Source organism: Microtus pennsylvanicus, chromosome 6 (genome assembly GCF_037038515.1).
Source record: "Microtus pennsylvanicus isolate mMicPen1 chromosome 6, mMicPen1.hap1, whole genome shotgun sequence".
NCBI classification, from domain to species: domain Eukaryota; kingdom Metazoa; phylum Chordata; class Mammalia; order Rodentia; family Cricetidae; genus Microtus; species Microtus pennsylvanicus.
This window is the reverse complement of record NC_134584.1, coordinates 109671109-109698976: the sequence shown is the minus strand read 5'-3', so window position 1 is coordinate 109698976 and position 27868 is coordinate 109671109. Positions and strand designations below refer to the sequence as shown.

General features: G+C 42.4%; 1 protein-coding gene across 5 annotated transcripts; it reads right to left on the bottom strand.

Annotated features, from left to right (window-relative positions):
• Window positions 1–41: 41 nt before the first annotated feature.
• On the bottom strand, window positions 42–20753 carry Ist1 (IST1 factor associated with ESCRT-III). 5 transcript variants are annotated; one of them, XR_012910967.1, is made up of 11 exons: window positions 20636–20711; window positions 10651–10750; window positions 9349–9529; window positions 8815–8902; window positions 7725–7808; window positions 7020–7130; window positions 5460–5666; window positions 4732–4824; window positions 3565–3714; window positions 3304–3352; window positions 42–1320 (listed from the first exon to the last, which is right to left on the bottom strand). XR_012910967.1 is itself a non-coding variant. In XM_075977373.1 (10 exons), the coding sequence occupies exons 2-10, from the start codon at window positions 10736–10738 to the stop codon at window positions 1127–1129; spliced, it is 1095 nt and encodes a 364-aa protein (XP_075833488.1). In that variant the 5' UTR covers window positions 10739–10747; window positions 20630–20753; the 3' UTR covers window positions 42–1126. The 5 variants fall into 5 exon arrangements, 4 of the variants coding, with proteins under 4 accessions (XP_075833488.1, XP_075833489.1, XP_075833490.1 ...); XM_075977373.1 differs by lacking the exon at window positions 3565–3714 and having other exon boundaries at window positions 10651–10747; window positions 20630–20753; XM_075977374.1 differs by lacking the exon at window positions 3565–3714.
• Window positions 20754–27868: the final 7115 nt, after the last annotated feature.

The following is a 27868-nucleotide window of genomic DNA, read 5'->3' as shown; positions in this document are numbered from 1 at the left end:
AAGAGTCTCCACTAAAATCCATTCATTTGACCAACACTAGAGAAAGCAGGACACGGGATCTTTATTAGCAGCTACTGAGACAAACCAATCAAAAACAGTGAAGTTGCTTGAAACAGGTACATACAGAAATATTATACATAAACAAAAATCTCAGCTTCCAGTCCTAAAGCTAACCCCCTGGGGAAGGTTGGCCTTGGCTAGGGGCAAAGAAGCACATAAGTTACCATAGTAAAGAGTCGCATCCACCCAGGAAAGCAGTGAGCTACAGCAACATGGCACCAAAACTTAAGATATCAGCTTGAAAAGATGCCCTAATTATAAGTATTCAAATGAAAACAGGTATCCCCCTTTCCTGTAGGCTTCCAGAATTGAGCACTTCTATTAAGGCAACTGGAAGCCCACCCTAGGCTTGGATAGAGACCTATGCTTCCTTCCTAACATGCCATGGGGAAAAACAAATTTCCATAGTGCTGCTCGTTCCTAAAAGGGAAACACAGCACTCAAAGTAAAGCAAAAGGCCACAGAGGGCTCCCTGAGAATCCAGTAGAACTAAGAGAGAACTTTTCCAAACAAACTTTTGCAACTGGATCCAGGTGAAACAGTGCCCTGCAGCAAGAAGTAGTGTATGTCAATGAGAGGGCCCCCGCCTCCAGGAACCGTGACAGTGGCTTCCAGAGCCATCTAACTCATTTGAAAAAACACACAGTGGCCTTGCTTCTCTCTACAATCACCCCCAAGCAGAGGATGCATTTACAAGCCGAGGCTGAGACACGTCATAGGATACTCTCTTCCATGGACCAGCACCTTTGGCACCTCTACCCACAGTACTTCCCTTCTCACTCCTTTGGGAATGGAATGGTCAGGAGAGAACCAAGGATCCATGTGACAGACAGACAGGCAAACAGCCACCAGAAGCCAACTGCTCCAGCCAGAGTCTAGCTGTTAGTCTCTCAGTATCACTAGAGAATTGGAAAGAACACAACTGGTAGAGCAGCAGGAGAGCCCCAAGGAAGAACGCTCGGTGATGGTTAACAGATGAAACGGAATTTCATGGAGATTCATTGTTACAAGAAAGAACTGTTCAGTCTCAACTTCCAGAATCTGGACGTTGCCTGGCTTAAGAGACCTATGTTTTCTTTTTCAGTTCCTCAAATCTGCGGGAAAGATCATCAAAGTCTATGTCTTCTGATGCTGAGGTACTGGCTCCAGCAGATGCAGTTGGGAGTGTGTCCGGCACAGATGGCAACTCTGGCAGTACAAAGTTGTTGTAATTATCCATGGGTCTGGAAGGGGGCTTTGCAGGAGCTTCTGGCTTGGGTCCTAATTAAATCAGGGCAAAGAGTATAATGTTACAAATAGCAGAAAAATTACTCAGCCACCCTTTGACACAAACACCCAAACTCCATAATCCCTTTTGGCAGAGGACAAAAAAAGATCAAACTGCCGGAGAGGCTGGGGATGTAGCTCAGTTAGCAGAGTATTTGCCCAGCACACACGAAGCTCTTGTCTTTACACCAGCAATGCATACAACTGGGTATGGTGGGTTTACTCCTATCATGGCCAGCACTAGGATAGTAGAAGCAAGAGGATAAGGAAGTCCAAGGTCCTGTTAATACTGGTACTATTTGATGTGAGCATCCATCTGTATAATGTCTTCCAGTTTGCTTTTTTTCTTTTCCTTCTCTTTCAATGCTGGAGATCAAATCCAGGGACTTGCACATGCCAAGTAAATGCTCCACCTCTGAGCTTATGGCCCCAACTTCCCAGTGCTGGTATTGGAGATGCAGACCACACCCAACTTCTGATTTTAAATATGCTTTCTGGGGTGCTAGTAGCACTCCATTTTTTAACTTACTGAACAACTACATAAACATGCTTACTTTATGAAAATTTACCCTTACTGTTTGTACCTATTTTGCCCTCTGTGCTGGGTAGTTTTATATCAACTAGACACAAGCTAGGATCATTTGAGAAGAGGGATCTTCAACTGAGAAAATGCCCCCTCCGGAGGCCCAGCCCAGTTGGGGTCTCCCCTAGGTAGGTGGTCGTGAGTGGTATAAGAAAGCAGGCAGAACAAGCCATGAGACTGAGCAGGTAAAGAGCATTCCTCAATGGTTTCTGCTTCAGTTCCTGCCTCCAGATTCCTGCCCTAACTTTGACAATGGACTATGATATAGAAATGTAAGAAAAAGAAACCCTTCCTCCTCATGTGGTTTTAATCATGGTGTTTATGGTGGGTTTGCTTTTTTTGCTTTGTTTTGTTTTTTTGGTTTTTTGAGACAGGGTTTCTCTGTAGCTTTAGAGCCTGTCCTAGAACTAGCTCTGTAGACCAGGCTGGTCTCGAACTCACAGAGATCCGCCTGCCTCTGCCTCCTGAGTGCTGGGATTAAAGGTGTGCGCCACCACTGCCCGGCCAATCATGGTGCTTTATTACAGCAACAGAAGGCTAGCCTAACTGAGACACCAATATATCACTTTAAAAAACAGCTGGGGTGGGGGTTAGAGGGATGACTCAGTGGTTAAAAGCTTTTCCAGAGGACCAGCACCCACACAGCCACTCAAAACAGTCCTAACTCCAGTTCCAGAAGACCCAATATTTTCTTCTGGTATCCAGGGGCACTGCATGCACATAGTGCATAGACATACATACACCCATATACACAAAATAAGAAAATAGTTTTTTTTAAAAATGAGGGAGGGCTGGAGAGATGACTCAGCCATTAAGAGCACATGCTACTTTTCCAGAAAACCCAAGTTTAGCTCCTAACACACATGTCAAAACCACCTGTCAAGCCAGGTTGGGGGGGCACATGCCTTTAATCCCAGCACTTGGGAGGCAGAAGCAGGTAGATATCTGAGTTTGAGGCCAGCCCTGTGGTCTACAGAGTGAGTTCCAGGACAGCCAGGGCTACAGAGAGAAACCCTGTCTTAGAAAACCAAAAGAGAGAGAGAGAGAGAAAGAGGGAGGGAGGGAGGACAAAAACCACCTGAAACTGCAGCCTTAGAGGGCCCTCCAGCCTCCATGGGAATCTGTACTCACGTGTATAAACCCACATACATATACATAATGAAAAATAATAAAAATTTACTTAAAAAAAACTTAAGTGACTAAAAATAAAACACAGCCTTGGAAGATTGGGGTTAGGAAAAATATTTATGTTTCAAAGCAAGAAGTCCTGGGCTCTGTGTTAGACAAATTATATTTGAAAAGAGGAAATGGACCATGATAGAATGCTATGGCCATGGAGAGAGGAACATGAAAAGACAATCCAGCATCCTTGAAGCTTTGTGAAATACACTTACCAACAATCTGTGCAGAAGAGACATTTTTATCACCATTAATGTCATCAACCTGCAAAACACGATTGTTACCAAAGGAAAAGACAATGAACAACATCTTTAGACAAAGTACTAATACTGGTACCAGCTCCTTTATTTTCCAAAAGCTAAGTTGTTCACCAAAAGCAACAGAATTTGCTCCTAAGAAAATGCCTCCTAGTCTCTCTGAACCACAGACACCATGCCAACCTCTGACCTGCCAGGCAAACAAAGAAAAAGTCTTACCACACTGTGACACTTTTCAGCTTCCAGGCAAAGCAAACTAGTAAATCTACAAGAACCAAGGCCTCAAGGACTGGTGAACTGTTGACCATGTTTTGATACATGGACTACTAAAGCGTGAGAAAGACTCAGCTCCAGGAGAAAACACATCAGCTAGAGATGAAAACCAATGGGAAGAATGATCAGAGAGAGCTTCCTAGGTGAGCAATTTACATAGCAAATCCATAGCAGCTTGTTTTCTAAGTAAACCATATGGAACAGCCCCCAAAGGCATGGATATATGGGTCATGTATGTACATATATCCAAGACTGGCAGGAAACAAGTAATTGTGAAGCAGAGCTGCTGTTACAATCACAGTTCAAGGCATCTTTACTACATGAGCCATTTACCCATCACCCCAAACCCCCAAGCTCTAGGGACTGCACCTACACGACAGACACACACCTTACCACTCAACTACTTCCCAACAGTTTTTTTAATTTTTATTTTGCAACAAGGTCTTCAATTTGCAATCTATCTACTTCAGTTCCCAAGCTGTTAAGATTACTGGCCTGTGGCAGAGGTTTGCTCTATATAAGTTCTAACTATAAGAATAAACTGTGAAGCCAACACTACAGGCCAAAAATGAGTGACTGGACATCTTTGGTTAAGACAAATACTGTTACTATTGTTCCCCATGAATGTTGAAAACTTAAAAAAAACTGGTACTTTAATAAATACATTATAATATCAAATTACAGTAACTCAATGTGATTCTCAGACTAGTTAGTACAACAAATATATCTATATTTAGTATCTTGAGTAGGGCACTACAACTTTCTTTTTTACTTTTTTTAGATGGGCTCATGTAGTCCAGGCTGACCTTGACTCTTGATCCTCCAAAGTGCTGAAACTATAAGCATGTGCCACCATGCCCATTTGAGTACTATAACTTCCTAAGAGCAGCTCCTTCCTGATTCCTGGCTTCAGTGCCAACATAGCAAGCCCACCACAAATGCCACCAACAGCGCACCACATCTCCAGGGCAGTATAAAAGCAACAAGGAATCCCAAAGCAAGAGCAACACCCATACTAAGTTGATCAAAAGTTTGCCTTCCCTGTTGTTATTATTTTGCTCTCTTCATGGGATTCACTCTCCTGCCGTTTATCAAAGAGGCTCAGGCACTTACAGACTCATAAGATGGGGGAGTTGCTGGTATCTGAGGTGGGTGAATGTTAGGGAAGGCCTGGTAAGTCCCCACTGGCAATCCACTGAAATCCGACTGCAAGAGAAAAGCAGTATCAGAAACCCTGCTCCCAATCTGTAACTTCTGTATGAAATGGGAAGAAGTATGTGTGAATACACATAGTATGTAAGTATGTATGTATGTAAGTATGTATATGTATCCTCAGAGGAAAGAAAGGCTCAAAAGGATGACATGTGATCAGAAAGACTACAAGCTTAAAGATCTACTACAACGGTTATTCCTCAAATACCACATCAAGTGCTTCAATGTCTATCTCCAAGGAAATAAATCGAAACACTTTCTTGTTAGAAATAACCTACTGTGAAAATGACATCCGGTCAACGAAGTTCTTCATTTTCAGAAAGAAAACAAACAAACAAACAAAAACTACTAGCATTACTGCAACAGGTACCCAGATGTTTAGTAACCTTTTCCTACCACTATCTTTAGATTGTTCTACTTCGGTACTTGCAGCAGACACCAAGGACTTTCCTCAATCTGATATTGTTCCTCAATACACTTGCTTGGTTACTCAGCTAATACAAATATTTTTTTTATTCTCTATTCCTCACAACCTACAATTCCTCAATGTGTTTATAGAGACCATATGTCCTCTTCTGCAACGTTTTCTAAAGCTCACATCCACACTTTCTTTAAATACACATACTTACTGGTCCCTTTGGCAGTGGATATGAGAAGGGAGCATTTGGAGTGGGCATAGGCATAGGCATGGGCATGGGCATTGGCACTGTTCCATCAGGTCCACCAACAGGGGCTGTGAACCCGCCCCCTCCTCCTCTTCCAGGACCACCTTTCTTCACATCATCTGTAAATCCAACATCAATAAGGTCTGTCTCCACCCCAGCAGGAGCTTCTGCCTAAGAAACAAACACAAGTACTTAATCCAAGTCCACAGCCATGCTCCCTAGGAGAGTCTAGGGATACACACATAAGCATAAAAGTTGTTTACTCTAGAGTGCTCACAATTTCAGCACCCGTAGGGCATGTGAAGGAGGTGGGGAAAACACTACACTGCAATGCTCCACCATAGCCTCAGACAATTCCCAGGGAACAAGGGAGCCTACAAAGTCTCTAAGAGAAGGAAAAGAGCAGAATGTAAAGATTTTAAAACACCCTGTCCTGGACAGATTCAGAAAGAAAATGCCCCAGGAAGGAATACTTTCTTCCACTGAGAGCCAGTTCTGATGGAACACTCAGGTATGTTTCTACACACTAATGCTCGGGGGGAGGGGGTTGGAAGCTGCTATCCATTCTGGGGGTGTTTGTGTACAGGAGGTTTGCTTAGTATAAGAGCTTCTACCACACCACACTAAGTTTAACTGTTGAAGCATTTATATTCAGGACAGAGAATCTGTTTTACATGCATCCCCACAATCAGCTTTTGGACCATTACCTGCACACAGCACAATAAACAAACCACATAGTGTAGTTGGTATTTTTTACTCTTTGTAGGCCCACTGCCCAGCTCCCCAATAAATACTCAAGAGACTTATTCTTACTTATGAATGTCTGCCCTTAGCTTGGCTTATTTCTAGCCAGCTTTTCTTAAATTATCCCATCTACCTTTTGCCTCTGTGCTTTTACCTTTCTATATACTATATACCATTCTTTACTTCTTACTCTGTTGCTGGCAGTGTTCTGGGTGGATGGCCCCTGATGTCCTCCTCTCCTTTTCCTTCTCTTCCTCCTCCCTCTATTCTCATTCTCCTCTTTCTTCTTCTGTCTGGCAGTCCCACCTATCCCTCTCCTTCCTGGCTATTGGCCATTCAGCTCTTTATTAAATCAATCAGGTGTTTCAGACAGGCAAAATTACACAGCTTCACAGAGTTAAACAAATGCAACATAAAAGAATGCAACACATCTTTGCATTATTAAACAAATATTCCACAGCATAAACAAATGTAACACATCTTGAAATAATATTTTACAACAATGTAGCCAAGTTTTAGGTATTACAATTTCTTCAAACTTGCTGAAAGGTAAAAATAATATGCTTTTACGTTTCTGTCAAGATTGTGCATTCTCAAGATGCCTTCATTCATTCATTCAATCTCATGCTTTAAGTGTGAGATTTGCAGGTATACTTATTGTTAAGAAGGCACTAGCAGAACAAAGGTTTACTCACTCAAATTCAGCTAGCATAAATAATACCCTCATCAAGCAGTCCTACATGGGGACTCATTTTCCTTTGTGCTCGGGGATAAACTTACCATGACCACAGAGTCAGGTTCATAGGGTACATTGTAATTCTTGGCAATTTCAATCAGGTATCTTTCCACTAGGATTTTGGGTGGGGCTTCCACACTCAGTTTGTGCATTAGCTGTAATAAAATATTAATGTTAAGAAGCATCTGTACAACAGTCTAATCCAAACTTGTTACTTTTAAAAAACTAATTCCTCGGGGTTGGGAGGAACTAAGCTCGGTGGTAGAGTGTGCTTAAGTCCTGGGTTCGGTCCTCAGTACAGAAAAGAGAAAAGAAAAGACAAAAATAACAAAAAAGACCAAAAAATATGTATATTAGTTCCTCTCATTACTAGTAAAATTGGAGAAGAATAAAGATAAACTATTTTTTTTCCAGTCTTTTCTCACTCTCTCTAGCTGCATATGAGATAGATACAAGAAAAGATTCAACACTAATGCCATTTCCATTTCATCCATCCAACCCTTCTTTCTACTTTCTTCCTGCCTTCATAACATACAGAAGACGGAAAAGACAAAAGCAAGCACCACAATCAGGCGTTGGGCAGCAAAAGAACCCGACTGTACTGCCGGCCACACAGCCATCCTCTGACCTTCATGATACTATAAAATACACCCCTCAACTAACTCAGCCATGCACCTGCACAACTTAAGCCCCTGCTGGTAATAAAACTATCTTTCCCACTGGGTCCTGTTTACAAGTATGTTCTTTACCCTATCGTTCACAGTCCCAATCTGGTTGGTCCTGCACAGTTTGCCATATTCCTTGCTATATTTAGCACAGAGCTGATCAGCAACCTACAAAAAAGGAAGAAGAAAGAAAATTTTAACAGAAACCACTCCAGCTTCACACTTCCTATCAACATTAAATGTATCTTTATGACTAGGTTTAAAGAAACAATGCCTATGAAACCTTATTAAACAGACACTATTTATTCACTTACCCAGAAAGCAACAAGCTAACCACAAACACTATCGTTAAGCATGAAATATACAACAATGAGCTGAGCAAGGTGGCACACACCCACAATCCCTTTAACTAGGGAGGTAGAAGCAAGAGGATCCTCTTTCTGGGAAATGTGTAAAGGTCTCCTGGGACTAAACATGGTCAATACACAAACATGAAACACAGTCAGTGAGCCTATAGTATAGAACCTAAGAGTATAATAACAACTGAAGACCAGTCTGGCCTACAGAGTTAGCTCTAGGACAGCCAGGACTACACAGAGATACCCTGTCTTGAAAATTTAAAAAAAAATTTTTTTTTTAGATTCAACAGTTAGCACATAAATCTGCCTTTTAGAAAGTTGTTCAAATTCTCAAAACAGTATTTTATGCCATAAAGGTCTAAAAAGGAGTAACTACTGAACAAAGCCTATTTTAAAACCAGGAGGTACAAGATAAAGATACCCAGTCAAATAAACAGCCTTTTCTTTTTGGTGTTTTTGTTGTTGTTGTTTCAAGACCAGGCTTCCTGTAGCTTGGAAGCCTGTCCTGAAGCTAGCTCTTGTAGACCAGGCTGGCCTCGAACTCACAGAGATCCACCTGCCTCTGCCTCCCAAGTGCTGGGATTAAAGGAGTTAACTACCACCACCTGGCTATAAACAGACTTTTCTAATACCAAAAACTACAAAGGCTGGGCATGGTGGCACATACATATTTTTAATCCCAGTACTCAGAGGCAGAGAAGGGTAGTTTTCTGTGAGTTCCAAGCCAACTAGAGTGACATAGTGAGACCCTTGTCTAAAACAAAATAAAGCAAAAACAAAAGTCTACAGACATTATAGAAACTGCTTGTACTCACTATTTTCAACTCAGCCACTTCTGACTGAAGTCGAGGAGCAGCCCAGATCAGTGTAGACACAGATTCAGCCAGACCAGAATCTAGTTCCCTAAACAAAAAAATAAACTTAAAAAATTTATATATATATATATATATATATATATATATATATATATATATATAACTTAATACCTTTAAAACCAACAAAATCATAGTTTTTATATCATAGACCAGATGACCTCCAAAGTTATTTCACAAACTACACTGGCTTCAGGTAATTGACATTTCAGCCTTTCCATTTCCCTGTTTGCTTCTGAAGAAACAAAAACCAAGTGACATGTTCAAATCCTCAAAACCTCACACAAGCTGAACCAAGACTCAAACCTGGGACACTGGACTTCCAATTCTGTTTTCTTTTCACTAATGGCAAACAGATCCTTGGGAATGCCAAAGAACTGCTTAGTGTTAGCCTGCTGCAGATGCACATAGACTGAGAAAGTATTATTCCATTCTCAAATTCCACATTTGTTTAGCCTCTCAGGCAAGATATCTTACTTCATAGACTGGATAAGGCCAAACCGAGCCAGCAGCAGGTCACAGTACAGCTCCAGGATCTCCATGGCCTCCACAAGGTAGTCCTCCCGGATAATGTGCTCCACACGGATGCGTGCTCGCTCATCCTTTCCAGCAGCCAGATAGTCAGCGATCTCCTTCCTTGCTTTCTGAGCCAATTCCGCTGGGACACAAACCCCATTCCAGTCACACAGTAATAATGCACTGGAACCTGGCCAGTTGGCAGACCTCCACCCAACAGAGAGGACTGGGAAGGTTCTACTGTAATCTACAGTATCCTAGCTCATACTCACTTACACATCTACTCTCATCATAGCTGCTCTAGAAGTCACCACCCTACATAGATGATCTAAGACACAGGCTGACACTTCCAACTCAGAAGCCAGAGTCAGGAAAGATACTCAACTACTCCACAATAGCTGCTAAACATCCAAGAGGCATTGTTTCCAGGATACCTATGGATATCACAACCAGAAGGCTGAAGTGCCTGGGACATATAAAATGGGACAGAATAAGCAGACCATTTATGCTTAGTCTCCTGTATACTTTAAACCACATCTAGATTACTTATACGTGTAATATAAATGCCTGTTACAATGTATTATTTTGGAATAATGACAAGAAGTCTGTACATACTCAATACATAGACACTTTTCTCTGAATATTTCTGATCCACATTTGTCTGAATTCACAGGTGTGGAACCCATGGATGCAGAGATTACAAATACAGAGGGTCAACATTACATCCCCTTCTGTGGTGGTTTGAAAGAAAATGTCCCCCAAAGGGAGTGACACTATTAGTAGTGGCCTTGTTGGAAGGAAGTGTGTCTCTGTGGAGGCAGGCTTTGAGGTCTCACATATGCTCAAGCCATACTTAGTGAAACAGACCACTTCTGGTTGCCTGCTCAAGATGTAGGACTCTCAGCTACCTCTCCAGCACCATGTCTGTCAGCACATTGTCATGTATGGACTGAACCTCTGAACTGTAAACCACCACAATTAAATGCTGCCTTATAACTCTTACATGACCCACATAAGAGTTGCTGTGGTCATGATGTCTCTTCACAGCAACAGAAACCCAAAGACACCTTCTCTGCAATGAAGTGTTTCAATCTAATTATATACAAGAGGCAGACATGTATCCTAACTACAAAGCTATACAAGACTCCATAGTACTAGCCTGAAAGATCCTGTTTGGGATGCTGGTAGCTGGTTTAAAAAAAAAAAAAGACTAAAAGGGGGGGGGGGGTGCGCAGAGAGAGACATGACAGACACAGTACTCACTTTTTTTTTTCTCCAATAATTTAAGACGATTTATGACTAATCTCAAATTGACTCGTAAGCGCTCAGCTTTGAAGCCGGAGCCCAGCATGCTGTCCTGCTCCTGGAAAAAGTAGCAGCACAAGAGTCCAAATTAGTTCAGAAACTAGTACTACTTAGAAGCAGACTGTAACATAAACCAGAGTGGTTTCTTTCCTTTTTTCTTTTTAGTGCTGGGAATTGAACCAGGGCCATATGCATGGCAAGCACATATCTACTACTGAGGTATCCCCTCAGTCGCTAGGGATTTTCTAATACAACGATATGACCTAAACATTTTGTTTACATTATCATTTTACCATTGTTCAAAGAACTGACTGAATAGGAATAAGTGGACATAAAATCTGAAAGAATCTGGTGAAAGATAAAATTAGTATGTAGGTATTGGCCACAGGAATAGGGTGATTAAAAAGACAAGAAGGCCAGGCATGGTGACACACACCTTTAGTCCTAACACTCAGGAAGTTGAAGCAGGCAGATCTCTGTGAGTTTGAAGCCAGCCTGGTCTACATAATGAGTTCCAGGATAGCCATGGTCACAGCTACAGAGACAAACTGTCTCAAAAAACAAAACCCCAAACAACAAAATAAAGAGGCAAGAAGTACTCCTGCCACCCCACAAAAAAATTCTCAAAAAATGGTGGTCATTTAAAAAAAAAATTGCCAAATTTCAAGCAAAAGTCAAAATACTTTTATGTTAATTTCTCAAATATTGCTACTAAATTTGACCCTTTGAGAAAAACTACTGTCTAGTATCACAAAAATATCAGTAGTATTTACTTAGGCACAGAGTTATGGGGGGGGGGGGTGAAGAATACAGGCAGGAACCTACTCTACAAAATTCTACAAGAGAACACTGTTTACCAAGATATGCACTGACAGCCATAAGAATCAACATAACCATCACAGGATGTCAGGACACACAACTGTGCATTGACCACTGTATATTCTATTTCAAGATAGAACAAATTTCTATTTCTTAATTTTAGTTCTGGACTCAAAACTTTAATGTTCACGTAGAAGCTAGATCTGACAAAGTAACCAAAAGAGATACAAATAAAACAGACAAAATGTACAAACACCAGGACTAGTATTTGTGTTAAAAGCGCTTTCAGAAGATAACAGTATATACTTCCTTCTGCGAAACTGCATCAAGAAAACTTCATACAACACTGAATAACTTGTATGTCACAAAATAACTTTCATCCATTATGCCAAATTATGTTCAATACATTCAACAAGTATTTATTGATTATGTGTCAGACTTTGGCTAGATGCTGAAAAATAAAGTGTTAAGTACAGCCTCTGACTCTCACAAGAAAATCATATTCTACTGAAGAAAAAAATAGTTAAAATCCAGCAGGCTATAGCAGTGTTTGAAAAGGATTATGATTCTAGAGTCTCTCAATTGGGAGTGACTGGAGACATCTTACATTGTTGTAACTGGAGGGGAAGCTATTGCCCACTAGTGGGTAGAGGCCTAGGATGCTGTTAAACATGTAAGAATGAACAAGACAATGTCCTTACAACACCTCCAAAGCCTCAACAAAACCAAGACTGAGAAACCCACTGTAAATAAATGTCGCAAATTCTTAGGACAATCATAATGAAAGGTTCCTCAGACAGCAAAGCTTAAGCTGCGTCCTAAAGAAGAAAACAGGTCTGTGTAAAGGGAGAGTGAAAGCCTGGTGTGGTGGTACAAGCTGACACATCAAGACCCTGTCTCAAACGGAAAACCTCCCAAGTACAAGTTGTATGTGTAAAATCCCAGGTTCCAGAGAACAAGGTTTCTGAGAGTTAGACTCCTGACACTCTAGCAGACTATGTGTTCACAAATCCAAACAACATCTATATTTTTAGGTATTCATAAGCAGAGATGGATAGGAAGTAGGAAGAAAGAAATGCACTAACAACTACTATCATATATTTTCTAGTCACCTGCACTAAATCAGCCAGCAACTATGGGTAGAACTAAGAATAAAATTTAAATGCAAGTCAGGAGTGGCATCTGTAGCCCATCTGATGAAAGAGGTAGGATTCCTTGCGTCTTAAGCGTTCCAGCCTAGGCAGTCTGACCACTCTGCAACTACCACGGCCCAGATCCAGGGTGATATGTTGGCCCACTCAACATCCACCCCATCTGGGATTTGCTGGAGCACAGGAAGGAAGGGACGGGTCCTGCAGACTCAAAGCTACAAGTCTGCACAACACAGGGCAACAGCAAGATAATCAAGGGAAGTTTCAGCAAAGGCCCAGCATCAATAGCTCAATAGTGTAGCAGAAGCCAGAGGACTCAATTAGATCAATGATTCTCTGCAATCAACACAGTTGCAAGTAAAGATATGTAGATAAAAGGGATTACAGCATGACTTATTGCGTCACAATACAGCGTCCATGACGAGATTGGTTTTTTTTCCTTTCCTTTTTCCTCCATAACTCCAGTTCCAGAGAATATGGTTCCCTGTTCTGACTTTCACAGCTGTGCTCATGGTGCATTTACCTACATACAAAAATTACAAGAAAAAATTAATTTAAAAGAAACAAACAGAAATATTAGAAGAGTAAGAAACTTGATGTAAAGGATCAACAACAGAATGGAAAAATGACAGAAGAAAAAGCCAGTACACTTGGAGAGATCAATAAAACTCTCCAATATGAAAAAGAAAACTACTGATTAAAAAAAAAATACTGATAAAAACAAAAAAATAACACAATCAGAGACAGTTCAGTGGTTAAATGTGCTTGTGGCACAATCATGAGCATGGGAATTTGCATCCCAGCAAGCATGTAACAAGCCCACATATGCCTATAACCTTAATACTAATCTAAGTGAAGCCAGGCTCACTGAAGCTTGCTGGCTTTCAGCCTCACCAAGAAAACTCAAGTCTCAGGTTCAGAGAGACACCTGCCTCCAAAAAAAAAAAGAAAGAAAGAAAGAAAGAGAGAGAGAGAGAGAGAGAGAGAGAAGAAAAGAATATGATAGATAGAGGACACAAGACACCCCCTTCAGTAATCTATGCAAGAACATAGGTGTGTATACTTACAACATGTGCATATACCAAAATCATAGATACACAAATAAAAATAAACAAAGTAACCAGGTGGTGGTGATGCACACTTTTAATCCCAGCATTCAGATTAGGGTTCGGATTAGAGACAGGTGGACCTCCGAGTTCAAGGCTAGCCTGGTCTACATTGCCTGGGCAGTCAGGGCTACACAGAGAAACTCTATTGTGGCAGGGAAAAGAGAAAAAGGATTTTAAAAGGCCATTTATTCGAAGGACAGCAGGGAAGAGCATGCAGAAGGGCTTGGAAAAAGAAAAGGGGGAAATTATAATCTCAAGAAAAATTTAATGAGTAAAGTCTCAAATACTGGCAAAATAATAGAAGAGTCTAACATTTTTATCAAACGCCACAGAAACTGGGAACATTGTTCAATGCTAAGGCATTTGCAAGATGTCCTAGATTTGAGCTTTGCACTGTGCAAAAAAAAAAAAAAAGAAGAAGCTACTTGAAAATAATTAGCTAGAAATTCCCCTAAATTAACACACATACACGCAGAGACTCAAAAAACTCCAAACACAACAAAACCCAAAGAGGTTTATGCCCCATCTCATCATAAACTGCTGAAATCAGATTCAGATTTGTACCACCAACCCGCCCCAAGACAGGGTCTTTCTGTGCAGTGCTGGCTGTCCTGGAACTCACTCTGTAGACCAGGTTGACCTCAAACTCACAAATCTGACTGCCTCTGTCTCCTCAAAAAGAGTGTGTCGCCATGGACAAATTTTTTAAAAACTGAATGAAACCAGATAAAAGCAATATACTACCTATTATCTATAGTGCATTTATCCATATGACCAAATACAGTGTGGCATGATCCTACTGCTCCAGCTACTTGAAATGAGAAGGGAGGATCATCAGAGACCAGCACAACGCAACCAAGAACCCAAAAATCAGAAAGAAGGGGACAGGCTAAAAATTTCACCTAAACTCATGGAAACCAAAAGAAAAGTCATTTTCAAATACTGGGGGGGGGGGGGGGCACCATCAATCCAGAAACCTTACATCTGGCAAAATATCCCTCAGAATTAAAGGTGAAACAAGACATGATCACATGAGGGAAAACGAAAAAGAAATTGTGTCCTCAGCGGAATTGCTCTAAAAAAACTGCCAAAGAAAGGGTCAATGAGATAGCACAGTGTGAAAGTGCTTGCTGCAAGCCTGGTGGGTTCAAGCCCAAGCGTAGCACAAATAATAAAAACTCAAAGACAGATACTAGGTTCAACTGGAAGATCAGAAGAGCAAAGCAGCCAAGCCACTAGAGAGCTCTTACCTCTATAAAATCCAAGATTGAAAGAAAGTGAGTTCCTGTCTCATCCCACTTTATATTCCTCTCTAGTGCTAGGATTAAAGGCATGTACCACCTCCACTCTATGGCTAACTAGTATGGATGCTGGGGTTAAAGGTGTGCACCACCTCCACCCGGCCTCTATGGCTGACTAGTGTAGCTGTTTTGTGTTCTGATCTTCAGGCAAGCTTTATTTATTTATTAAAATACAAATGAAATATCACTACACCCCAGAACCCAAAAAAAGGTGGAGAAAGAAAATCAGCTGCACCAAGTTATCCTCTGGACACCACAGCATCACACCTGCCACCCTCCAACACACACAAAGACACAGAAATGACGAATCCGTATGAATAAACCTAATAGACTGTTTCTCTCAACTCTGTTAAATTTGACAGTTTAAAACAAAATCAGTATTTTTTTTTTTTTTTTTAGTTTTTCGAGACAGGGTTTCTCTGTAAGCTTTGGAGCCTGTCCTGGCACTAGTTCTGTAGACCAGGCTGGCCTAGAACTCACAGAGATCCGCCTGCCTCTGCCTCCAGAGTGCTGGGATTAAAGGCGTGTGCCACCACCGCCCGGCCAAAACCAGTATTTTTATGGGATTTCAATACACATAAATGTAATACTTAAGAAAACCATTACTTAAGGGGAAGAAGGTAAAACGACCTATATAATGGTAAGATTTCTACATTCTACCATAAGTGGAAAAACACTGACTCTAAAAACATAGCCATGTCTATCATCTCTACAGCAATCACTCTCACTCACATTCACACACACACTTTAAAGATTTGTACTTTTATTCATGTGTATGCATGTATCTGTGTATGCTGTGTATGCCACATGTAGGCAGGTGTCCTCAGAGGCCCGATAGCTCATTGGTTAAGAGCATTCACTGGCTGCTCTTCCAGACAACCCTGGGTTGGATTCCCTGCACCTACATGGTAGCTTACAACTGTCCGGTAATTCCATTCCCAGGGGATCTGGTGCCTTCTTTTTGGCCTATGAGAGCACCAAGCATTGACAAGAAACACACACTTACATGCAGGCAAAACATGCATATATATAAAAAAATATATATAACTGTACATACCTGAATACTCAGCATTTGAAAGACAAGACACAGATTCTAGGCAAGCTCTCTCCAAATGAGCTACACTAGTTACAATAGAAAATATAGTAATAAGCCCCTAGCATCTAAATTGCATTTTGGGGGAGGTGAGGTTAAATAGGCCCTCACTCTGCATCACAAGTTGCCCTGAAACTCTCTACAATCCTCTGTCTCACCTTCCCAAGTGTTAGGGTTACTTGGTGCATGATGCTCACCCGCAACTCTTTTTATTGATATGTATGCTAGCGTGTGTTTGGAGACCAGAGATCAACTTCGAGTGTCTCCTTCAACCTTATTTTCAGGACAGGACTCTCACTGGTTGGGTAAACTGGCTGGCCAAAAATCCTCCAGTGCTTACCTCTCCAGCACTGAGATTAGACACATGCTAACACTACCACCTATAAACACTTTACCAACTGGGCCTTCTCAGGCCTTCAATTATTTCACATATACAACCAAAGAGCAGAGCATAGCATAGCATCTTGCCCAAAACCTAGTACTTGTTATACTGATTATGGGGAAACTTAACTAAATATAATTTTCCTAGTTTAACCACTCACACTTTTTTTTTTTGCCATGTTGGGATGAAAATACTCAGGAACATATATGCTAGGTAAGTGTTCTGCCACTGAGTTACATCCCAGCAGAAAAAGAGACATTTCAATGAAAGCTGACATCAGCTTTCAAGGAGTTCACATCTGAGACTAAACAATGGACAACCAAAACACAGGCCTAATGAATAAATCATGAAAACCAGCTCTCAGTTTTCTACCCTGCTCATACAGGAAGAGCCTACTGTGACTGTGCTGCTATTTTTATTTTTATTAATAAGAGTCATACATGGATCATCAGCCTCACTTAGTATTCTAAGCATCTGTCAATTCCTCATTTTACTCAAATCCTTAACAAAATCAAAACTTAATTTCTCATCACTCAGATCCTTAGAGGCTTCTTCATTCTTAGTAGGAATAAAGAGAGGAATTTAAGGTAATTTAGGGAAGGAAAATAGAGACTGCTGTATCAAGAACTGCTACCCAAAACACTGAAACAACAGTCATCTTGAAACCTCCATTACAACACACACAGACACATCATCAACCAGCTTTAGAGTCCATAGATGCAAAGAACCAAGAGAGAAATGCGATGCAATACAGTGGCAGGACACACGCTGGGACGCTAGTGAGACGTGTTTTCCAAGACACATAAATCAACTTCTTCAATGGATTATTTGTACAGTCTGCCAGCAAGTTTACTGTACTTTCATACGATATAGTTTAATCAAATATTTGCTGACAAAACCAATCAAGACTGATATTTTCAGAGCCGAGTGGTGGTGGCAGTGCACGTCCTTAATCCCAGCACTCGGGATGCAGAGGCAGGCTGAGTTCCAGGATAGCCAGGACAACACAGAGAAACCTTTCTCAAAAACAAAAACCAAAAAAGGCTGAAATTTCAATAAAGGAATCACACAACCAACAACAATGTGTGAAACTCACAACAAAGACTAGGCTTCGGAGTCCAGGCACCATCAGTTTTAAGAAGTTACCAATGCTAGAATGAACCGGCATTATAAGACTTCTTTAACGTTTTATTAAAATATAAAAACATTGCAGAAAACTCTCAGGGTGTACATTTTTGGTTGGCTTTTACTGGATTCTTTTGCTTTTTCTAAAACTAAAGTTCACTCTAACCTAGGCTGGCCTCAAACTCATGGCAATCCTCCTGCCTCAGCCTCTAAACTCTGGGGTAACAGACCTGCCACAATGACCCAAAGTTCTGAAGACATTTTAAGTTGTAGTGGGTGTCAGGAGCATGTATCACAAGCTACTGTGGATGATGATGCAATTACAGCTTATAGCGATTGATAATTCAGATGTCAACCCACCAGAGAAATTATTCTCAGACAAAGGAACCCTGCGAGGCAGGGCATACTACTACGGAAAACCGTTGCTTTCATCTGTAACTTCACTCGTGCAATAATAGCTGTGATATCTTCCATTACCATGTTTTCATGCAATGTGTATATGTAATCTCATGATTGTGTCTCAATCTTATGGGCACATATATCTGTGAGTGGTCAGGAAAATGAGGTTTTTTTTTGTTTTTTTGTTTTTTGTTTTTTTGGTTTTTTGAGACAGGGTTTCTCTGTGGTTTTGGAGCCTGTCCTGGAACCAGCTCTTGTAGACCAGGCTGGCCTCAAACTCACAGAGATCCGCCTGCCTCTGCCTCCCGAGTGCTGGAATTAAAGGCGTGCGCCACCACCGCCCGGCAGGAAAATGAGTTTTATTTAGCTATATAATTTTGATATATAAAAAATATACTAGGACATACTTCATAACTAAATCTATTTGTCCCACAACAACTATAGACACTTAAAAGCCTGCTGTTCCTTTTGCTCAGACTACTAACTGCACACAATTAGCTTGCTTTCACCGCAGAGCAAGTTCAAACTAGACTAAAGACGTTTTGTAAATAGTTTAAAACTGTACAGCTATGCACAAGGTCAAAGTCACAGAATCTGACAAGGTTGCAACACAAAGCACCCTAAGAAAAGCATGCCAATTCTTCACTTGTCAATCTGCTGACAATAAACCTATGCCTCAAAGTTTGTCACTGGGCACTGTGCCCCCCAACACCCACCTCCATCCCCCACCTGGTCATGGTCCTACTCTTGTAACCTTGGAGCCTTGTACTGCCATGCCAATGGCTTATCCTAGAATGTGCTTTTGACCAATGAGAAGTAACTCTTGCAATTTTTTCTATCACTCCAAGCCTCCTGTAGAAAAGTTTGGAGGCTGAAAAAAAGAAGCAGCTAGGGAAAATTAGAAGTAGAACAGGGGAATCAGAATAGAGGCCGAAGAATAAAGAGACTAATTTGGAAAAGCAGAGAGTGAGAGCATTCGTTAATTTGTTCACCCTCAGATACCCAAAGAAAAAAGTCCCTTTCGCTTGCTGTGGTGTCCAATCTGAGCCCCGAAGAGGGTCTAGGGACTGGACCCCAAAGGCTCTCATCAGGTGGGGACTACGCACCATTATCCTTTCGCCATTTACAATCCTATCACATTATAAAAACCTTATTTGTATGACTGCTTAACAATTTCCATACTAATTGCCTGGACTTCTGACGTCTGTACCATAGCAGGAATGCTGGAATGGGTTACTTTTCCTGGGTTTGAACTGACTTATACAGAATACACTTTGTTTCGCAGTTTTACTTTAAACCACAACACGCCACATAAAACTGGGACTTGATCCTGATTAGAGCTTAAGTTAAGTGGACCAGAGTCTACCTGAGGATTCCAGAGGGGTGCAGGTCATGTAGAAACCAGAGGCACGGGAAGAAAAGAGAGGGCTACAAAGTCACCGGAGGGAGAGTGTATTTTCATCAAGTGAGAATGTTAAAAGGCTGCATGACTTAAAAACAAGAGCCCTGGGGCTGGAGAGATGGCTCAGTGGTTAAGAGCATTGCCTGTTCTTCCAAAGGTCCTGAGTTCAATTCCCAGCAACCACATGGTGGCTCACAACTATCTGTAAAGAGGTCTGGTGCCCTCTTCTGGCCTGCAGACATGCACACAGACAAAATATTGTATGCATAATAAATAAATATTTTTTTAAAAAAAAAACAAGAGCGCTGTGAGGTCCCCCAAGAAGGTCTGTGGATCAAAAAGCTTGAGGGGTTAGGGTCACCTCAAAGCCAGGCGGTGGTGGCGCAATCCTTTAATGCCAGCACTCGGGAGGCAGAGGCAGGTGGATCTCTGTGAGTTTGAGGCCACCTTGGTTCACAGAACTAGTTCCAGGACAGCCAGAGCTGTTACACAGAGAAACTCAGTCTCGGAAAACACATACATACATAAAGTTATCACCTCAGGTTTTAATAAGCTGGAAAAAATATATGCATAAGGAAAAATATGACTGAAACAAGATGGCATGTTGATTGTTGTTCAGATTTGAAGGAGTTACACTGTTTTGGTCTCATAATGAAAAACAAAGCTCAATTAAACACGAACGCCTAAGAGCAATAACAAATAAATTACAACCTCCTTTGAGCATCAGACTAAGCGGACAGAAAGCACCGAGAGCCTCCCTCTGCTGTCCTAGTCCGAGCGAGGTCCGCACCCTAGTTCAAGTCCTGACCCCAGCACCCGGAAGAGCAGCGCGGGGAACGGCGACTATCGGGATCTGACTCCCTCCGCAGCGACTGCGGCGGGACACAAGGCCTGCCTGAGTGTCTCGACCCGACGACACGGCAGAGGGGTGTCTGCTCAGAGTCCAGGCCATGCCCGGGGAGAGAGGCGCCGGGGACAGCGACGCCAGCACCGGTCTCAGCGGCCCCACCTCCTCCCCGCAGCCCGAGCCCGACGTCGAGCCTGATCCCGACCGTCAGGGCTTCCTTCCCCGCAGACACGGCGATGGCTGGGGTCCGGGGAAGGGCGGGGCGTAGGACGAAGAGACAGACAAAGCTGCCATGGCTACGGAGGGCACGCTCACCTGGAGGAATCCAGACGTGAAAAACGGAAGAGACAGACTTCCAATTAGCCACTCCGCGTCGAAAATGGCGACTCCCCCGACCTCATCACAGCGAACCCGGGCGGAGGAATCCGCCGGGCGTCTTGGCCACGCCCTCCCTCGCAGGGATTGGCTGCGCGCACAGCGCTGGGCGGTGTCGCTCCTAGAGTCCCGCGTTTCCCACCCTCTCGGAGCCGGACGGGCTGGGGACTATTTCCCACCGCGGAGGCGCGGGACTTGGCTCGGGGCACGTCACGCGGGGACTTGAGTCACTGAACTAGGGGAGTGTCTTGCAATTTGCCCGGGGCGCGGTGAGGCGAGCGGAATCTGTTCCTGGAGTCCGTGCCCAGTACCCTTGTCCCAGATCGTCCAGCCCCTGGAAGAACCGGCTTCAGGCTACCTCGCAAACGTCCCCGGTTCTGAGCCAGCCTCGCTCGACCAGCGGTCGGACCTGGAGCATCGGCCTTTGAGGAGTGGCTAGGCGGGATTCAGCGCTGCTGAGCCGACTTTTCACCCACGGCCTCTCTGCTCCTGTCTACCGACGCTGGTCCTCCCTTCCGCTCCCATTCCGGGTCTGAGTACTGCCTTACCACGCTCTTATGCGACCTGCACCTTCACTAATGCTCCCTCCGATCCACCGCCGCCGCCACTTGCTCATATTTCTATCTATATTCAGAGGAAACTTTTCTGGGCTTAGAGTGAAAGGGCCTTCCAGTACTCTCGCTCTCGGCTCTGCTATAGAGGCCACAGCTACAAAGACCAGAACTGGGACTTGTCTTGAGTTAGTTGTAAAACGGAACTGCGGGTTACCTTAGTACGAGGATTGAATGGATTTGTAACCATGCGCTTTACTTCAAAGCTCCAGAACCCCAGACTACACAATATTTGGTTCCCTTAAAATGTCCCTTAAAATGTTCGGATCTTCCCCACAGTAAATATTTGCATATACAAGATCATGGTATTTGTTGCTTTTTAAAAAAATCCTCTGACAGACTAAACTACCCCCTTCCCAAGTCTCAACAACAAATACAATGCTATGAAAGTTGCTCCTGAAACACAAATTAGTTTATTAGGCTTATTTACACAAACATAGGTGACAGGTCACCCTACACTCCTGTGGGTGATCACTTTCCCCCAAATAAGACTGCACTGGAAAGTTTTTACCCGGTCGCGGATGGAGCCCACTCACCTAGTGGTCCCCAGCCTATACTCTAGCCCCTCCCCAGACCACAGACAATTAGGGCAGATTAGGTGATACAGAGTACCCAGATACCCAAGTGAGGGCTCTAAGGTCCTCCTGGCATCTTTCTATGCGGGGATGATCTTTGCCTGTGGGCACAGCTAAATTCCTAAAGGTGGCTATTGCTTGGCTCCAAGGATAGTACAGTAAGTACGACCACAACATTAAAAAAAAATCATTTTTTAAAAAGTGGCCAATTGTTCAGATTTAAGGTGCCTAGAGACACCGAACCAAAGGTATAAATAAATGTATGTGTATACCTTGTTTAGATGCAGTTTCAAATTAAACAATTATAAACTAGTTTATTGAGACAAATGAAGACATTAGATTATTAACTAGGTGATAACAAATACTACTTTGCTATTTTGTATGGAGACATCTTTTAATGTAAGAAATGCATAAAATAGCAGCCAGAAAAAAAAATCGGTAATGGTTTAATGCGATGGCGATGCGTTCTGTAGTGTCGTCACTACCTTTAGCATGCTTTAAGATGTTCAAAGTCACAGCTGGAGAAGTGGCTCAGTGGCTAAGAGTGCATCATACCGCTCTTCTGGAGGACCAACCTGTGACAGGTAGCTTATGGCCACCTAATTCCAATTCCAAGGGATCCGACGCCCTCTGTTGGCCTCCTTGGGCACCTGCATTCACATTCAGAAACAGTCATTAAATTTAAAAAATAACTTTTAAAAGATGTTCAGAGCCATTAACCGAAAAGTTGGAATAAATTTGCAGAGTGTGGTTGTATACACCTTTAATCCCAGCAGTGGAGAGGCAGAGGCAGGACGATCTCTGTAAATTCATGGCCAGCCTGGTCTACATAGAGAGATCTAGGACAGCAAGGACTTATTTGAAAACTTTTTGAATAATAAAATGTATAAAATTTAAAAAGAAAAAAGAAATGATGGCTGCAGTCCTGTAAACCCAGCGTTTGGAGGTAGAGGCAGGAAGGTCGGGAGTTCAAGGTTATCCCTAATTACCTTGACAGTTCAAGGCAAACCTGACCCAGTTTTGTTTTGTTTTAAATGTTCTGAATTAATTCTTATCCTTCTAAAGGGATATATAATATCATACATGGACTGTAATTTTTCTTTGAGACTGGGTTTTGCTATGTAGCCCATTCTGTCTTCCAACTCTCTATCTTTCTTTTGTTTTGATTTGCTTTCTCAAGTGCTGAAATTGCACACCTGGTCTGGAATCATAAGTATTTCAGCAGAGCTCTACTAATGGGCATTTAGGTTATTTCCAGTATTTTGCTTATGGACAATGCAGAGACTAGATGTTTACCAGCTTAAACTGTACTTCCTGGGTAAATTCCCAGAAACAAAAGAACTGGGCCAAAGAGTAGGTATGTTTTTATTCTAATAAGCATTGCCTAACACCTTTCATAGAAGTATCAGTTTACATCACTAACACAAAGCATGGAAATTTTTATCTCCCCATGCCCACAGCAGTATGGTATATAACTGAATAACTTTTAGGATCACTGGCATCATAGTAACCTTGTTCAAACCCTAGAAGTAAATAGATTTTTCTAATATTTATTTATTTATTTGTTATGTATACAATATTCTATCTGTGTGTATGCCTGCAGGCCAGATGAGGGCACCAGACCTTAATACAGATGGTTGTGAGCCACCATGTGGTTGCTGGGAATTGAACTCAGGACCTTTGGAAGAGCAGGCAATGCTCTTAACCACTGAGCCATCTCTCCAGCCTGTTAACAGATCTTTTTTACTCAAATCTTCAATCCCAGCATTCAAGAAGCTGAGGCAAAAGGATAGCCATGAGTTCCCTTGTTAGCCTGTGCTACGGTGTAAAACTCAGACTCGAAAATAATTGCAGGCTGGAGGCTTGAGGACCAGCAGTTCGAGGTCTTCCTTCCTGCACAGCAAGTTTGAGGTCAGCCGGATACTAGAAATGTCATTAAGCACCAGCCTAGTGTCAGGATTAATTTTGAAAAATTACTGCCTATTTGAGAGTTGTTTCGATTTAATAATCATTGCCTTTAGCTTGGGTTTTAACAAAACCCACCAGTCTAATGTTAGAGACATTATATTGCTCAGTTATGAATGGTATTATAAGCACCCAAGTTATTCAGACCATGTCTGGGGATGGAGCTGGGGTGCAGTAGCTTTGTCCCTGGCTCAACAGACCAGCTTCACCCAGGAGCTAATGATATTTACTTGAAAATCTGGTTTTAGTCAGGCAGTCGTCGCGCACGCCTTTAATCCTAGCACTTGGGAGGCAGAGGCAGGTGGATCTTGAGTTCAAAGCTAGCCTCGTCTACAGAGTTCTAGGGCAGTCAGAGCTACACAGAGAAGCCCTGTCTTGAAAACTCAAAAGAAAAGAGAGAGAGAGAGAGAGAGAGAGAGAGAGAGAGAGAGAACCTGAGTTGGTTTTTTTTTAAATATTTATTTATTATGTATACAATGTTCTGTCTGTGTGTATGCCGGCAGGCCAGAAGAGGGCACCAGACCTCATTACAGATGGTTGTGAGCCACCATGTGGTTGCTGGGAATTGAACTCAGGACCTTTGGAAGAGCAGGCAATGCTCTTAACCTCTGAGCCATCTCTCCAGCCCCCAGAACCTGAGTTTTTTATAGGACAGAAATTGACAAATAAGATTTCATTGGTTAGCCATGTCGTGTGTGTGTGTGTGTGTGTCTGTGTGTCTGTGTGTCTGTGTGTATCACTTTAGTGGTTTTAGCTAAAATCTAACACAGTGTGAACTCAATAAAATTAGTTTTCTCACTGACAGGCCAGCTGTTAAATAAATAAATGGAACCGTCAGACTTGTTTTTGGAACCCTTCCAGCTATGAATAGCGGTTTACACTGTTAAGAGGCTGGGAAAGGGTGGTACCGGCGACCATGAGGCAGTGACCTTTTAAAGATGTGTTGATTTATTATATATATAGTGTTATGTCTGTGTGTGTGCCTGCACACCTGAAGAGGGCATCAGATCTCATACAGATGGTTGTGAGCCACCATGTTGTTTCTGGGAATTGAACTCAGGACCTCTGAAGAGCAGCCAGTGCTTTTAACCTCTGAACCATCTTTCCAACCCCCACATTAGATATTTTAATGTGAGATTCTTATTGTGACTGACTATATGAGGCTGCCATAGACATACTCATTAATAGAAAAGAACTGAAAGTCCAAAAATAAACCCATGTGCTTTATGGCCAATTGTTGTTAAACAAGGATATCAAGAGAACTCAATGGAGAAAGAAGTCTTCTCCAAAAGTTATCCCAGCTGAGCATGGTAGCATGTGCCTTTAGTACCAGAATTTGGGAGGCAGTAGTTTGGTCTACATATAAAGTTCCAGGTCAGTCAAGGTTATACAGACCCCGTTTCAATCAATCAATCAATGTCCTAGCAAAATTGTTTTGGATTTTTAAACACAGAGACCGACTTTGTAGCCCAGGCTAACCTTAAAGAGATCCTTCTGCCTCAGCTTCTGAGTGCTGAAGTTACAGGCCCGCAGCAGCATACCTAACTTGTGCTGTAAAACAAATTAGATAATCACATGCAAAATAATGAAACTGGAGCTTCCTGTTTCATGCTATACAAACACTAATTCAGAATGGACCAAATAACTATATAAGAGCTAAAGTTATAAAATTTATCCAAAGGCATTACAGGTGTGAATTTCCATCACATGGTGACAGCTTCTCAGAAGGGACAACCAAATCACAGCAACCAAAGCAAAGAAATGGGCTTTGTGTAAATAAGAGAAGCTTTTCACTTTGAACAACACTACTTATAAAGTAGGAAAACAGCACACACAACAGGAGGGAAAATGTTTGGAAACCACTTGTTTGATAAGGGTCTAGTGTCCAGATTACATTTTAAAAAACTATCATAACCCAGCTTTAAAAGAAGAGGTGTGGAGTGGGAGAGGTGACTCTGCATTAATAGCACTGGCTGTAGCACAGCTAGTAAAAACCCAGAGACAGATATTGGGGTTCGAGCTGTAGGATTAGAGAAGCTAAACAGCCAACCACTAAAGAGCTCTTACCTCTATGAAATCTTCAGACTGAAACGAGAGATCCCCTAAACCTCAGACTCCAGACTCCATTGAGTTCCTGTCTCTTCCCCTTTCTATTCCTCTCTCCACCCAGCCATATGACTCCTGTCTCCACCTCCCTAGTGCTGGTATTAAAGGCGTGGGATCCCAAGGGCTAGAATTAAAGGTGTGTACCACCACGGCCTAGCCTGTATGGCTGACTAGTGCAGCTGCTTTGCACTCTGATCTTCAGGCAAGCTTTATTTATTAAAACACAAATAATATACCGCTATAACTGGCTGCTCTTCTAGAGGCTCTGCACCCACATGGTGGGCACACAACCATCTGTTACTCCAGTTCCAGGAGATCCGATGCCCTGGACAGCAGGCATGTACATGGTGCACATATATACACACAAGCAAACACCCATGCACATAGAAATAAAAGACAAGTGAGACACAGCAGCACACTTGTAATCCCAGCCCTAGGAATCTGAGGCAGAATGTATTAAGTTGCTTGCTGTGGTTAGCTTTAGCTGTTAAGTTGACATAACCTAGAATTATCTGCAAAGAGAATCTCAATTAACAAATTGTTTAGAAGACATTGAGCTGTGGGCATGTCTGTGGGGATTGTCTTGATTGTTAATAGGTGGTGGCACCATTCCCTAGGCAGGAGCTCCTGAACTGCATCGGAAAGCTAGCTGAGCATAAACCTGCCTACCAACCAGCAAGCAGCATCTCCTGCTGAACTTCTTGGGCCATGAGGTGAATTCCTTGGTCTGGGTAATAGTGTGGGAAGAGTAAGGAAGCCAGCCTTCAAGTTCCTGCCTTGCCTTCCCTGAATGGTGGGCTGTGGTCTGGAAGTGTTTTTACCCACTGAGCCATTTTGCCAGCTCTCATGAATTATACTTTACTTTTTTAAATGTCTGAGCAAATCAGGCATAGTGGCACACGCCTTAAATCCCAGCACTCCGGAGGCAGAGCAGGGGAGGGGGAATATCTCTCTCTGAGTTCAAGACCAGTCTGATTTACACAGTGAATTCCATCAGCACAGTCAGAGCTACAAGCTACTTAGTCAGACCCTGTCTCAAAAACAAACAAACAAACAAACAAACAGTCTGGGGAGATGGTCCAGTAGATGAGGAGCTTGCCGGACAGCGTGAGGACTGAAGTTTGAATCTCTAGCCCCCATGTAAGTGCTGGGAGCACGTGGTAGCCCACCTGTAATCCCACTGCTCAGGACCAGGGATCCCCAGAGCAAGCTGCCAAGCTCTGGGTTCAAGTGAGAGACCCTGACTGTATAAGGTGAAGAGAAGCATGTGACATCAAACTCTGGCCTCTACATTTAAATGCATACACATAAACAGGTGTACCTGCACACAAACACCTCTTCACAAATAATGTACACACACACACACACACCAGTATACACACATATCCATGCAAAAAAAATTTAATTGGGGTTCTGAAATGTTTCCTATCATTGCTACCGTCATGTAAAGCTTTAATGAGATAATTGTAGAAGTTCAATAAATATAAAATGGATTTCAGTACTGTTGAGGTAGCCCAGTGGTTGAGGATGTGCTTAGCCTGGGCAAGCCATAGGTTTGGTACCCAATACAGAAATCAAACAACAGCAAAAGGAAAAAAATGTATTAGGGAGATTTTTCAACTCTTACTATAATTGAGATGGGTTTCTCTGTGTTGTCTTGGAGCCTGTCCTGGAACTAGCTCTTGTAGACCAGGCTGGCCTCAGACTCACAGAGATTCACCTGCCTCTGCCTCCCGAGTGCTGGGATTAAAGGCGTGTGCCACCACCGCTTGGCTTTTTAGGTTTTTTCAAGACAGGGTTTCTCTGTGTAACTTTGGAGCCTGTACACAATAATTTTTAAACAAACTCAAGACATTTCATTGAAGGTTTTACCAGTCAGCAATTTTCTCGTTGAAATTGTCGGTCAGGTCAATTTC

Excerpts from the sequence above, each read along its gene's own strand:
- Ist1 (XM_075977373.1), bottom strand. The coding sequence starts at position 10,738 with ATGCTGGGCTCCGGCTTCAAAGCTGAGCGCTTACGAGTCAATTTGAGA. Across the intron at positions 9,530-10,650 it reads ATTATTGGAGAAAAAAAAAA|CGGAATTGGCTCAGAAAGCA; the intron begins GTGAGTACTGTG and ends TTTGTGTCCCAG. Across the intron at positions 4,825-5,459 it reads ATCCACTGCCAAAGGGACCA|TCGGATTTCAGTGGATTGCC; the intron begins GTAAGTATGTGT and ends TTTCTCTTGCAG.